Here is a 14,202-nt window from a genome sequence, read left to right on the forward strand (position 1 = left end):
ACCAGGACCAAGACCAGGACCAGGACCAGGACCAGGACTACACCCACACTAAAACACTCACATGTAAATCTCCTACAAGACTTCATCAAGATGTTTGAGCTGCTTATTGTCCAGAGACGATGTGGGAGGAAATCAATACTTCATATTATTAGACTGTTTTAAATAAAGATTTTATCTTATTTGCATTTTGCTTTCTTCTCATCGTTATGGTTCTTGTTTTATAATACATACTTTCCCTCATTTCTATGTTTCCACCATTTAAAGGCATACAGAAGGTCTTAACAGCCTGAATAATGTACCAGAAATGATGGATGATTTCACACTGCTTCTCCTCTCAATAACTGCATCATTTCTGAGATGAGCAGCAGTTTATCTGCCTTTATGAACAATCACTAACAAACCCCACACACCTGGAATCACTGAAGCTAAATGAGTCCACCTGATTAGTTAACCTGCATGGACCTGGTGACTAAATGACGTGTGAACACTAGAAGGCTGTCAGTTCTGGACTATGGGATGTTTTCATGTCTGCACCATGGCTTCAACAGAACAGAATTATTAGGCTCACAAAAATGGAACGGCTACAGACAGAGATTTAACGGAGCTGAAGAACAGAAAGAGGAGCTTCAGATCTGGCTAAAATAAGAGTTTCTGTGTGAAAGATTCAGCCTCCAATGATAGAATGAATGCTGGGAGATATTCTGTGGTCAGATGAGACCCTGATGATTTATTCCAGCATGTTTGACTAAACCCTGCTCAGGATTACCACAGTGAATGGCTGGTCCTGACATCGAAGCATGGAGGTGGAAGTATGAAGATATGAGGCTGTATGAGGTCAGAAGGTGTTGGAGACTTTTATAGAAGATTCCAACACAACTCCTCTGGCTATGATCCCATAAATATTCAGATGTTTTTAACAGAGATGGAGGTTATAACTGGAGGGGGGATTTAAAAGTCAAACACTAAAGTCCTTCAGTCTTTAAACATGGGACTGAGGTTATGGGATGGACTGGAGCACAAGCACCGTCCAGCACCATGCAGTTTAAAAAGCAGGACAAAAACATGAAGAGGAGGAGGAGCTCTGACAGGGTCTATCACTGATTATTTCATATTTGTTTATATGTCATGTATTTTCTATTTTGTTTGTAAACATGTTCATAAATAAGTGGGGTACTGACATGGAGGAAATAAGCTCCTTTTCCGATACGGTGGGTTATTATTTTTTGCTTTGTTTTGTTGCTGTTTTGAATATTTTGATTTGTTTTTGTGGCTTTTATTCCTCACGTCTGAAATAAAAACATTCATTCATTCATTCATTCAAAGATTTAAACACCAAAGCTCTGAGGAACGACAGAATCTCTCCTGAATGTAGAGAATAGAGGTCAGAAATAAAGACGAACAGGTGAAATATGAAAGAAATAAAAGATCTGAGTCTCAGTGATGACTTCCTCCTGTGTAGTCTGTTATTAATACCATAGATAGAGTTTAATGTGACATAAAACCAAACATCTGCTGTGTACTCTAGCAGTAATAAAGATGATATGACTATCAATCATTTGACATTTAAGTTCTGTTGTTGGATATTTTCCATTAAAGTGGCTGCCAGCAGTGAAATCAGTCTGTAAACATGTCAGAATAAAACCAGGCTGGGTTTGTTCATTAGAAGAGTCTGAGTCCATAAACACGTGTAGACGTTCTCAGTGGTGATCACTACATTATTAATGTTGATCAGAAGCTTCACACATGATATAAGTGAAGGAATGTGTCCTTACATGCTTGCCGTAGTTTGTCCTTGTCGTAGTGCAAAGCTTCATAGTCGCTCATACTGATCCGACTGACTCTGATCCTCAACCTCTCTGGGACCGGCTGCTGACTGAGACACACAAGATACAACCACATGGTTAAAACACGCATTAAAACACGTATTAATATATTACTACAGGTATTAGTACTCAGAAAGTCCACTGGGTTGGGTTAGAGGAACTCACTCATTAAGGTGAGGTAATGAGGTCCTCCGTTTGGTCTTCTGGACCATATTGGCCTGGTTCCTGAGGCTGATGTGGATGACGGACGGAGCGAGTCTGCAGGGTTCCCCGTCCACCTAAAGAACCACAGAAATAAACCCAACGATAGGTCAGATATTACTGTTCCGCCTAAAGAACCACAGAAATAAACCCAACGATATGTCAGATATTACTGTTCCACCTAAAGAACCACAGAAATAAACCCAACGATATGTCAGATATTACTGTTCCACCTAAAGAACCACAGAAATAAACCCAACGATATGTCAGATATTACTGTTCCACCTAAAGAACCACAGAAATAAACCCAACGATATGTCAGATATTACTGTTCCACCTAAAGAACCACAGAAATAAACCCAACGATATGTCAGATATTACTGTTCCACCTAAAGAACCACAGAAATAAACCCAACGATAGGTCAGATATTACTGTTCCGCCTAAAGAACCACAGAAATAAACCCAACGATATGTCAGATATTACTGTTCCGCCTAAAGAACCACAGAAACAAACCCAACGATAGGTCAGATATTACTGTTCCGCCTAAAGAACCACAGAAACAAACCCAACGATAGGTCAGATATTACTGTTCTGCCTAAAGAACCACAGAAACAAACCCAACGATATGTCAGATATTACTGTTCTGCCTAAAGAACCACAGAAACAAACCCAACGATATGTCAGATATTACTGTTCTGCCTAAAGAACCACAGAAACAAACCCAACGATAGGTCAGATATTACTGTTCCACCTAAAGAACCACAGAAACAAACCCAACGATAGGTCAGATATTACTGTTCTGCCTAAAGAACCACAGAAACAAACCCAACGATAGGTCAGATATTACTGTTCCACCTAAAGAACCACAGAAACAAACCCAACGATATGTCAGATATTACTGTTCTGCCTAAAGAACCACAGAAACAAACCCAACGATAGGTCAGATATTACTGTTCCACCTAAAGAACCACAGAAACAAACCCAACGATAGGTCAGATATTACTGTTCTGCCTAAAGAACCACAGAAACAAACCCAACGATAGGTCAGATATTACTGTTCTGCCTAATGAACCACAGAAACAAACCCAACGATATGTCAGATATTACTGTTCCACCTAAAGAACCACAGAAATAAACCCAACGATATGTCAGATATTACTGTTCCACCTAAAGAACCACAGAAACAAACCCAACGATAGGTCAGATATTACTGTTCCACCTAAAGAACCACAGAAACAAACCCAACGATAGGTCAGATATTACTGTTCTGCCTAAAGAACCACAGAAATAAACCCAACGATATGTCAGATATTACTGTTCCACCTAAAGAACCACAGAAACAAACCCAACGATATGTCAGATATTACTGTTCTGCCTAAAGAACCACAGAAACAAACCCAACGATAGGTCAGATATTACTGTTCCACCTAAAGAACCACAGAAACAAACCCAACGATATGTCAGATATTACTGTTCTGCCTAAAGAACCACAGAAACAAACCCAACGATAGGTCAGATATTACTGTTCCACCTAATGAACCACAGAAACAAACCCAACGATATGTCAGATATTACTGTTCTGCCTAAAGAACCACAGAAATAAACCCAACGATATGTCAGATATTACTGTTCTGCCTAAAGAACCACAGAAACAAACCCAACGATAGGTCAGATATTACTGTTCCACCTAAAGAACCACAGAAACAAACCCAACGATAGGTCAGATACTACTGTTCTGCCTAAAGAACCACAGAAATAAACCCAACGATATGTCAGATATTACTGTTCCACCTAAAGAACCACAGAAACAAACCCAACGATATGTCAGATATTACTGTTCTGCCTAAAGAACCACAGAAACAAACCCAACGATAGGTCAGATATTACTGTTCCACCTAAAGAACCACAGAAACAAACCCAACGATATGTCAGATATTACTGTTCCACCTAAAGAACCACAGAAACAAACCCAACGATATGTCAGATATTACTGTTCTGCCTAAAGAACCACAGAAACAAACCCAACGATAGGTCAGATATTACTGTTCCACCTAAAGAACCACAGAAATAAACCCAACGATAGGTCAGATATTACTGTTCCACCTAAAGAACCACAGAAATAAACCAAATAATGCGACAAATGTCACTCTTCAATGACGGTTTCCAGTCATCAGCAGATGATTGTGGTGCTATTGATGACAATGTGTAAATCTAGGTTGAACACATGCAGAGTTCAGGCAGTAGGTGGGTTAATGTGCATTTCAGAGAACAGGTAGAATAGTGTGTATCTGAGGACGTACCTGCACTGGCAGAGGTTTGGTGGTGGTCAGGGTAACTTCTCTGCACTGGTTCAACCTCTCACCATGACCTCCAACCTGCAGAGTTGCCTTCATACAGACAGATAACCGTCATTATCCAGTTCTGAAGGTACTAAAACATCTGCTTACATGAAAAGAATAGTTGATTTCATCCCAACCTGATAAATTATAATATTTACATGTAAAAATGTCAGATTGTCTGAAACAATGAAGGTCACACAGATAAACTATCCTGGAACCAGGAACTAACAACCAGCAGCAAAGAAACGGTTAGAAGAGTCTTTGAAGGTGTGGAATCCATCCATGTCTGTATTCTGAAATAATACTGACAAATGGGACCTGAAAGTGTGAAGGGACACAGAAGCTACTGCATTTAAACTGATTACTACCTGGACTAATGGGATCGTGGTTGGTCCAGGTCTGTCTGTACCAGGTCTTTGGTGTTTGGGGTATTTGATGCCATTACTTCTTCATTTATTGTGTTTTATTGGTGAAATGTTTTCGTAATAAATAATAACTATATAAATGAATGGAATGGTGTCACAGTGACCTCTACCTCTGACCACTAAAATCTAGAACACTGTGTTAATCAGAAATGGACAAACTGGAAATGTCCACAAAGCAAACACAACATGTTGACGGAAGTTCTTCAGATTTGGTCCAAACCTTCCCTCAGACACATGAACTGATTAACGGTCATAATAAAAGATCACTGAGACCAAATGAGACTCAAGAAGTCATTTATTAAGATGTCTGTCAGAGTGAAGTAATAAAGTGATGACATTACAAATCCAGACATCCTGACAAAACATTCTGCTTGAGGTCAATCGTCCTCTAGAACCAGTAAAACCTCATCTGGAGCTTTCAGACTAAAAACTACACGACTTTCTGACTGATGAAGGCATGAACCCGTTAGTTGATGATTAAATCAGAAGGATTTAAGCTGACTGGTTGCCGTGGCTACCAGCACAGACTGAGGACCCTACCAGTGATGTCATGGTGAACCCGATGACCTCGATGTAGCCGTCGTCATGGCGCTGGGGTTCAAAGTCGTGGTGATCGCTGGGGTTTCCCCACGGCGTGGTACCGGCACAATACCTGGACAACACAATAAACGCACAATAAACTCACAACAACACAACATACAGACCGACATTCATCACCATCAGCTGATCAAACTTATTAAAATGGAGTCTTTCCAGCTAATGAACCATCTCTTGTTTCCTCCAGTAAAAATCTTTCCATGTAGATGAACGTCTCCACCTACAGACCTGTATTCCTGCTATAACTCAGTGTTCCTGCAGCTACAGAGTAAACAGAACTCCAGAATTATAGTAGAAATGAAATCTTTCCATGTAGATGAAGCGTCTCGATAAAAACAGACATGTATTCCTGCTATAACTCAGTGTTCCTGCAGCTACAGAGGAAATATAAACCATCACTTCTGTTCCACATCCAGGCGGCAGCAGGACTCATGTTCAGTCATTTAGCCAGGACGGTAAACATCATTTAAAAAGTCATTCTACAGAGATGGAAGCTCCGTTCCTCTGTGGCATAAACACATCTGAGAAATAACTCGTGCAAATGGTTCTAGATTTATGATGCTGTGTTCATATGGACAGGAGGAGAGAGACTGGAGCTACAGGAAGGACTGGAGGTGGATCAGAGATGGATGGGAGGAAACATGATGGTGATGTTCTGGTGATGTTCTGGTGATATTCTGGTGATGTTCTGGTGATATTCTTGTGATGTTCTGGTGATGTTCTGATGATGTTCTGGTGGTGTTCTGGTGGTGTTCTGGTGATATTCTGATGGTGTTCTGGTGGTGTTCTGGTGATGTTCTGGTGGTGTTCTGGTGGTGTTCTGGTGATGTTCTGGTGGTGTTCTGGTGGTGTTCTGGTGATGTTCTGGTGGTGTTCTGGTGGTGTTCTGGTGATGTTCTGATGGTGTTCTGGTGGTGTTCTGGTGGTGTTCTGGTGATGTTCTGGTGGTGTTCTGGTGGTGTTCTGGTGATGTTCTGGTGGTGTTCTGGTGGTGTTCTGGTGGTGTTCTGATGGTATTCTGGTGGTGTTCTGGTGGTATTCTGGTGGTGTTCTGATGATATTCTGATGGTGTTCTGGTGATGTTCTGGTGGTGTTCTGATGGTGTTCTGGTGATGTTCTGATGGTATTCTGGTGGTGTTCTGATGATATTCTGATGGTGTTCTGGTGGTGTTCTGGTGGTGTTCTGATGATATTCTGATGGTGTTCTGGTGATGTTCTGGTGGTGTTCTGGTGGTGTTCTGATGATATTCTGATGGTGTTCTGGTGATGTTCTGGTGGTGTTCTGGTGGTGTTCTGGTGGTGTTCTGATGGTGTTCTGGTGATGTTCTGATGGTGTTCTGGTGGTGTTCTGATGGTGTTCTGGTGGTGTTCTGATGGTGTTCTGGTGATGTTCTGATGGTGTTCTGGTGATGTTCTGATGGTGTTCTGGTGGTGTTCTGATGATATTCTGGAGGTGTTCTGATGATATTCTGGAGGTCTTCTGGTGGTGTTCTGGTGGTGTTCTGGAGGTGTTCTGGAGGTGTTCTGATGATATTCTGATGGTGTTCTGGTGGTGTTCTGGTGATGATCTGATGGTGTTCAGGAGGTGTTCTGGTGATATTCTGATGGTGTTCTGGTGATATTCTGATGGTGTTCTGGTAGTGTTCTGATGATATTCTGGTGGTGTTCTGGTAGTGTTCTGATGATATTCTGGTGGTGTTCTGGTGGTGTTCTGGTGATGTTCTGGTGATGTTCTGGTGGTGTTCTGGTGGTGTTCTGGTGATATTCTGGTGGTGTTCTGGTAGTGTTCTGATGATATTCTGGTGGTGTTCTGGTGGTGTTCTGGTGATGTTCTGGTGATGTTCTGGTGGTATTCTGGTGGTGTTCTGATGATATTCTGATGGTGTTCTGGTGGTGTTCTGGTGGTGTTCTGGTGATATTCTGATGGTGTTCTGGTGGTGTTCTGGTGATATTCTGGTGATGTTCTGGTGATGTTCTTGTGATGTTCTGGTGATGTTCTGATGATGTTCTGGTGGTGTTCTGGTGGTGTTCTGGTGATATTCTGGTGGTGTTCTGGTGGTGTTCTGGTGATGTTCTGGTGGTGTTCTGGTGGTGTTCTGATGGTATTCTGGTGGTGTTCTGGTGGTGTTCTGGTGGTGTTCTGATGATATTCTGGAGGTGTTCTGGTGGTGTTCTGGTGGTGTTCTGGTGGTGTTCTGATGATATTCTGATGGTGTTCTGGTGGTGTTCTGGTGGTGTTCTGGTGGTGTTCTGATGGTGTTCTGGTGATGTTCTGATGGTATTCTGGTGATGTTCTGATGATATTCTGATGGTGTTCTGGTGGTGTTCTGGTGATGTTCTGGTGGTATTCTGGTGATGTTCTGGTGATGTTCTGGTGGTATTCTGGTGATGTTCTGATGATATTCTGATGGTGTTCTGGTGGTGTTCTGATGGTGTTCTGGTGATGTTCTGGTGGTGTTCTGGTGGTGTTCTGATGGTATTCTGGTGGTGTTCTGGTGGTGTTCTGGTGATGTTCTGGTGGTGTTCTGGTGGTGTTCTGGTGATATTCTGATGGTGTTCTGGTGGTGTTCTGGTGATGTTCTGGTGGTGTTCTGGTGGTGTTCTGGTGGTGTTCTGGTGATGTTCTGGTGGTGTTCTGGTGGTGTTCTGGTGGTGTTCTGGTGATGTTCTGGTGGTGTTCTGGTGGTGTTCTGGTGGTGTTCTGATGGTATTCTGGTGGTGTTCTGGTGGTGTTCTGGTGGTGTTCTGATGATATTCTGATGGTGTTCTGGTGATGTTCTGGTGGTGTTCTGATGGTGTTCTGGTGATGTTCTGATGGTATTCTGGTGGTGTTCTGATGATATTCTGATGGTGTTCTGGTGATGTTCTGGTGGTGTTCTGGTGGTGTTCTGATGGTGTTCTGGTGATGTTCTGGTGGTATTCTGGTGGTGTTCTGGTGGTGTTCTGGTGGTGTTCTGGTGATGTTCTGGTGATGTTCTGGTGGTGTTCTGGTGGTGTTCTGGTGATGTTCTGGTGGTGTTCTGGTGGTGTTCTGGTGGTATTCTGGTGGTGTTCTGGTGGTGTTCTGGTGATGTTCTGATGGTATTCTGGTGATGTTCTGATGATATTCTGATGGTGTTCTGGTGGTGTTCTGGTGATGTTCTGGTGGTATTCTGGTGATGTTCTGGTGATGTTCTGGTGGTATTCTGGTGATGTTCTGATGATATTCTGATGGTGTTCTGGTGGTGTTCTGATGGTGTTCTGGTGATGTTCTGGTGGTGTTCTGGTGGTGTTCTGATGGTATTCTGGTGGTGTTCTGGTGGTGTTCTGGTGATGTTCTGGTGGTGTTCTGGTGGTGTTCTGGTGATATTCTGATGGTGTTCTGGTGATGTTCTGGTGGTGTTCTGGTGGTGTTCTGGTGATGTTCTGGTGGTGTTCTGGTGGTGTTCTGGTGATGTTCTGGTGGTGTTCTGGTGGTGTTCTGATGGTATTCTGGTGGTGTTCTGGTGGTATTCTGGTGGTGTTCTGATGATATTCTGATGGTGTTCTGGTGATGTTCTGGTGGTGTTCTGATGGTGTTCTGGTGATGTTCTGATGGTATTCTGGTGGTGTTCTGATGATATTCTGATGGTGTTCTGGTGATGTTCTGGTGGTGTTCTGGTGGTGTTCTGATGGTGTTCTGATGGTGTTCTGGTGATGTTCTGGTTGTATTCTGGTGGTGTTCTGGTGGTGTTCTGGTGATGTTCTGGTGGTGTTCTGGTGGTGTTCTGGTGGTGTTCTGGTGATGTTCTGGTGGTGTTCTGGTGGTGTTCTGGTGGTGTTCTGGTGATGTTCTGGTGGTGTTCTGGTGGTGTTCTGGTGGTATTCTGGTGGTGTTCTGGTGGTATTCTGGTGGTGTTCTGATGATATTCTGATGGTGTTCTGGTGATGTTCTGGTGGTGTTCTGATGGTGTTCTGGTGATGTTCTGATGGTATTCTGGTGGTGTTCTGATGATATTCTGATGGTGTTCTGGTGATGTTCTGGTGGTGTTCTGGTGGTGTTCTGGTGGTGTTCTGATGGTGTTCTGGTGGTGTTCTGATGGTGTTCTGGTGGTGTTCTGGTGATGTTCTGATGGTGTTCTGGTGGTGTTCTGATGGTGTTCTGGTGATGTTCTGATGGTGTTCTGGTGGTGTTCTGATGGTGTTCTGGTGGTGTTCTGGTGGTGTTCTGATGGTGTTCTGGTGATGTTCTGATGGTGTTCTGGTGATATTCTGATGGTGTTCTGGTAGTGTTCTGATGATATTCTGGTGGTGTTCTGGTGGTGTTCTGATGATATTCTGGTGGTGTTCTGGTGGTGTTCTGGTGATGTTCTGGTGATGTTCTGGTGGTATTCTGGTGGTGTTCTGATGATATTCTGATGGTGTTCTGGTGGTGTTCTGGTGGTGTTCTGGTGATATTCTGATGGTGTTCTGGTGGTGTTCTGGTGATATTCTGGTGATGTTCTGGTGATGTTCTTGTGATGTTCTGGTGATGTTCTGATGATGTTCTGGTGGTGTTCTGGTGGTGTTCTGGTGGTGTTCTGGTGATATTCTGATGGTGTTCTGGTGGTGTTCTGGTGGTGTTCTGATGATATTCTGATGGTGTTCTGGTGGTGTTCTGGTGGTGTTCTGGTGATATTCTGATGGTGTTCTGGTGGTGTTCTGGTGATATTCTGGTGATGTTCTGGTGATGTTCTTGTGATGTTCTGGTGATGTTCTGATGATGTTCTGGTGATGTTCTGGTGGTGTTCTGGTGGTGTTCTGGTGATGTTCTGGTGGTGTTCTGGTGGTGTTCTGATGGTATTCTGGTGGTGTTCTGGTGGTATTCTGGTGGTGTTCTGATGATATTCTGATGGTGTTCTGGTGATGTTCTGGTGATGTTCTGATGGTATTCTGGTGGTGTTCTGATGATATTCTGATGGTGTTCTGGTGGTGTTCTGGTGGTGTTCTGATGGTGTTCTGATGGTGTTCTGGTGATGTTCTGATGGTTTTCTGGTGATGTTCTGATGATATTCTGATGGTGTTCTGGTGGTGTTCTGGTGATGTTCTGGTGGTATTCTGGTGATGTTCTGATGATATTCTGATGGTGTTCTGGTGGTGTTCTGATGGTGTTCTGGTGATGTTCTGATGGTGTTCTGGTGGTGTTCTGGTGGTATTCTGGTGATGTTCTGATGATATTCTGATGGTGTTCTGGTGGTGTTCTGGTGGTGTTCTGATGGTGTTCTGATGGTGTTCTGGTGATGTTCTGATGGTGTTCTGGTGGTGTTCTGGTGGTGTTCTGATGATATTCTGGAGGTGTTCTGATGATATTCTGGAGGTGTTCTGGTGGTGTTCTGGTGGTGTTCTGGAGGTGTTCTGGTGGTGTTCTGGTGATATTCTGATGGTGTTCTGGTGATATTCTGATGGTGTTCTGGTAGTGTTCTGATGATATTCTGGTGGTGTTCTGGTAGTGTTCTGATGATATTCTGGTGGTGTTCTGGTGATGATCTGATGGTGTTCAGGAGGTGTTCTGGTGATGATCTGATGGTGTTCTGGTGATATTCTGATGGTGTTCTGGTGGTGTTCTGGTGGTATTCTGGTGATGTTCTGATGATATTCTGATGGTGTTCTGGTGGTGTTCTGGTGGTGTTCTGGTGGTGTTCTGATGGTGTTCTGGTGATGTTCTGATGGTGTTCTGGTGGTGTTCTGGTGGTGTTCTGATGATATTCTGGAGGTGTTCTGATGATATTCTGGAGGTGTTCTGGTGGTGTTCTGGTGGTGTTCTGGAGGTGTTCTGGTGGTGTTCTGGTGATATTCTGATGGTGTTCTGGTGATATTCTGATGGTGTTCTGGTAGTGTTCTGATGATATTCTGGTGGTGTTCTGGTAGTGTTCTGATGATATTCTGGTGGTGTTCTGGTGATGATCTGATGGTGTTCAGGAGGTGTTCTGGTGATGATCTGGTGGTGTTCTGGAGGTGTTCTGGTGGTGTTCTGGTGATGATCTGATGGTGTTCTGGTGATATTCTGGTGGTATTCTGGTGATGATCTGATGGTGTTCAGGAGGTGTTCTGGTGATGATCTGATGGTGTTCTGGTGATATTCTGATGGTGTTCTGGTAGTGTTCTGGTGATATTCTGGTGGTATTCTGGTAGTGTTCTGATGATATTCTGATGGTGTTCTGGTGGTGTTCTGGTGATGATCTGATGGTGTTCAGGAGGTGTTCTGGTGATATTCTGATGGTGTTCTGGTGATATTCTGGTGGTATTCTGGTAGTGTTCTGGTGATGTTCTGATGGTGTATACCTTTTATTAATCCCACATATCCATCTGGGGGGGTCAGAGCGGTACAGGGCCTTGCTCAATGGCCCGTCTCACACACACATTCACACACTGATGGCGGGCGCTGCCATGCAAGCCGCTAACCACGACGGGCCGGGGATGGAACCGCTACCCTCCAGTTGGCCACTCTACCCACTGAGCTATGAGTCAGGACACTTTTCATCACTCAGAATCCGATATTTTTCTTAGCTCCATGCTATCCCTCCTCTGTGCTTCACTGTCAGGACGATGCATTCACTGTAGTTCAGCCTAATTTGATCAGAACTATAATATATTCCTAATATTAACCCAACAGATAAATAAGTCCAACACTGAGAAAGGTTCTGGTGTTCACAGAAATGCTCACATCATTGGGTTATTAGAATCAAAACGTGTAACACCTTCAGTTACACGTTCTGTGTCACCATCTGAACTGTTCATCTAAACAAACATCTGCTGATGGCATCCACAGAAGATACCAGGAGAGCTTTATATATAAACACATACATATATATAAATACATCAGAGACAGATTTAGCAGCAGTATTATTATAATGACTGACCTGGGGATGTTGAGGAAGACCAAACACTGCAGCTTCAGGTCCTGAACCTTGGATGTTAAATCTGTTCCGTCACACTGAACAGAGGAATAAAAACAGAAGAAATCAGTTCAATTCACACAGAGGGACTCCAGCTACATAATAAAGATGAAGAGCTGACATCACTAAACAGAAGAGCTGCTCCAGAAACACAGCTGATCATCCTCACAGTCACATTTAAATTTCTATTGTTTCCATCTCAGCCTCATCTCATTCCTCTGTTTAGAGCCTCCTCATCTCCTCCGTCCTCCTGCTCTGACCTGGAAATCAATCCCAGCAGACATGCTGAAGGACGTCTCAGTTCCCTCAAAGAGTCTGGAGGAGGTTCAGGAGGAAATCTGTTCCTCCCATTACAGAGAACAACCCACAGCCGGAGCACGACTAAATATTAGTACACGTCTCTGTCAGTTTGGAGACTTCATTACTTATGCATTAAAGAAAAAAATCTAAACGTATGACATCTGGACATTCTTGTCACAACATGGCATGATTTAGAAGTAAATATATACTCTAAGTTATCATTACTGTTATGCTCAACTGGAGTTAAATCCAATAACTTCTACTCAGATGTGTTTTAATGATTCAGCCACACATAACTACATATTCCTGCTCTGTTTGCTGCTTTCCTTCTGTCCTGAATGTCAGTATTTCTACTATAAGGGATCTAAACGTGGAGCTCTGAACAGACAGACAGAATGACTGACGGCTCCTCACCACCACTCTGATGTGCTTCGACAGGTCTTTGGAGCTTCCCATCAGGAAATCTGAAAAGGCCGTCTGTAGGAGACACAAACACACAATAAGAACATCATGAACCCACAGTGGGAGCTGCTGGAAAACAGAGAGAATCCCTGAAAACTCTGAGGATCTCACAGACACAGCTGGTGGTGGCAGTGGGCGATGTCTGGAGCTCTGGGATTGTTGTCCAAGTAAAATTATGATAAAAAACTGTGGCCGTTTGAATGGTTTATGCATTTCTTATTTCCCAAAGTATTTTATGCAGGAGTCAGAACATTTCAAACTGAAATGTTTCCGTAAAACGGGGCTATAAGGGACAGCGGGGTAATAAGGGACACTTTTCCGGAAAATGTTTTAAATGTAATTCTGCGGTTTTTATGTTGAGCAGGATGCGGTTTTGTGTTGTTTTTATCAATTATCCATGAATTCTTAAAGAAATCTAGGTAAAAACCACAGAATTACATTTAAAACATTTTCCGGAAAAGTCTCCTTTATTACCCCGCTGTCCCTTATAGCCCCGTTTTACGGTTCATAGAATTCAGTAATTTGGTAAAGAACAGCGATAGAGCAACACGACCTCTTTAAGAGCAGCTGAAAGAAAAACTCTGAGAGGAAAAGCATCTCCTTAAAGCTGTGTAATGCTGATGTCCTCCATGCTGAGCAGCACATCTATGAACACACAGAGAGGAGTATCTGGATGCAGAGACTATCCTCCATCCATAAATCTGTACCTGTTCCTGTGATTTATCATTCTACCCTCATCCAGGGTGTTTCTGCCTCGTGGTTAAAGAGCTGTTAGAGGTCCAGAGAGCTTTAAAATGTCAGCTTATGTCAGACTGACGGGTGAATAAAACCCGTTAACAGAGCTGCTCTCACACTGAACACACGTTTATACTGAGGTTCTGAGGTTCCTCACCCCAGCGTAGAACATCTTATTCCTGAACCGGCTGTTGAACTTCTCTGGGTTGGCCTCTAGAACAGCAGAGGGACGCCGATCAGCAGGACAGCCCATAAACAGAGTAAATTAAATGGGAACACAAACTGTACAGCTGAATTTAAACGTACCTCTGGACTCGTGGAACTCTAGAGTCACATGAGCATCAAACCCGAGGCTGAAGTAGTTGTTGAAGACGTCCAGAGGAAGCTGAGAGCAAACAGACAAACATCATCAGAAACCCAGCTCC

At 43.3% G+C, this 14,202-nt stretch overlaps 1 protein-coding gene across 1 annotated transcript in view; it reads right to left on the reverse strand.

Moving 5' to 3' along the window:
* Positions 1 to 14,202, reverse strand: part of LOC110957775 (diacylglycerol kinase zeta-like) — a 107,460-nt gene that overhangs the window by 58,729 nt on the left and 34,529 nt on the right. The window contains 8 exon segments of the mRNA XM_051943298.1: positions 1,773 to 1,873; positions 1,989 to 2,101; positions 4,327 to 4,413; positions 5,331 to 5,442; positions 12,245 to 12,318; positions 12,995 to 13,057; positions 13,935 to 13,990; positions 14,084 to 14,162. Coding sequence (XP_051799258.1) covers positions 1,773 to 1,873; positions 1,989 to 2,101; positions 4,327 to 4,413; positions 5,331 to 5,442; positions 12,245 to 12,318; positions 12,995 to 13,057; positions 13,935 to 13,990; positions 14,084 to 14,162 — 685 coding nt within the window.

Source organism: Acanthochromis polyacanthus, chromosome 22 (genome assembly GCF_021347895.1).
Source record: "Acanthochromis polyacanthus isolate Apoly-LR-REF ecotype Palm Island chromosome 22, KAUST_Apoly_ChrSc, whole genome shotgun sequence".
Classification (NCBI taxonomy): Eukaryota; Metazoa; Chordata; class Actinopteri; family Pomacentridae; genus Acanthochromis; species Acanthochromis polyacanthus.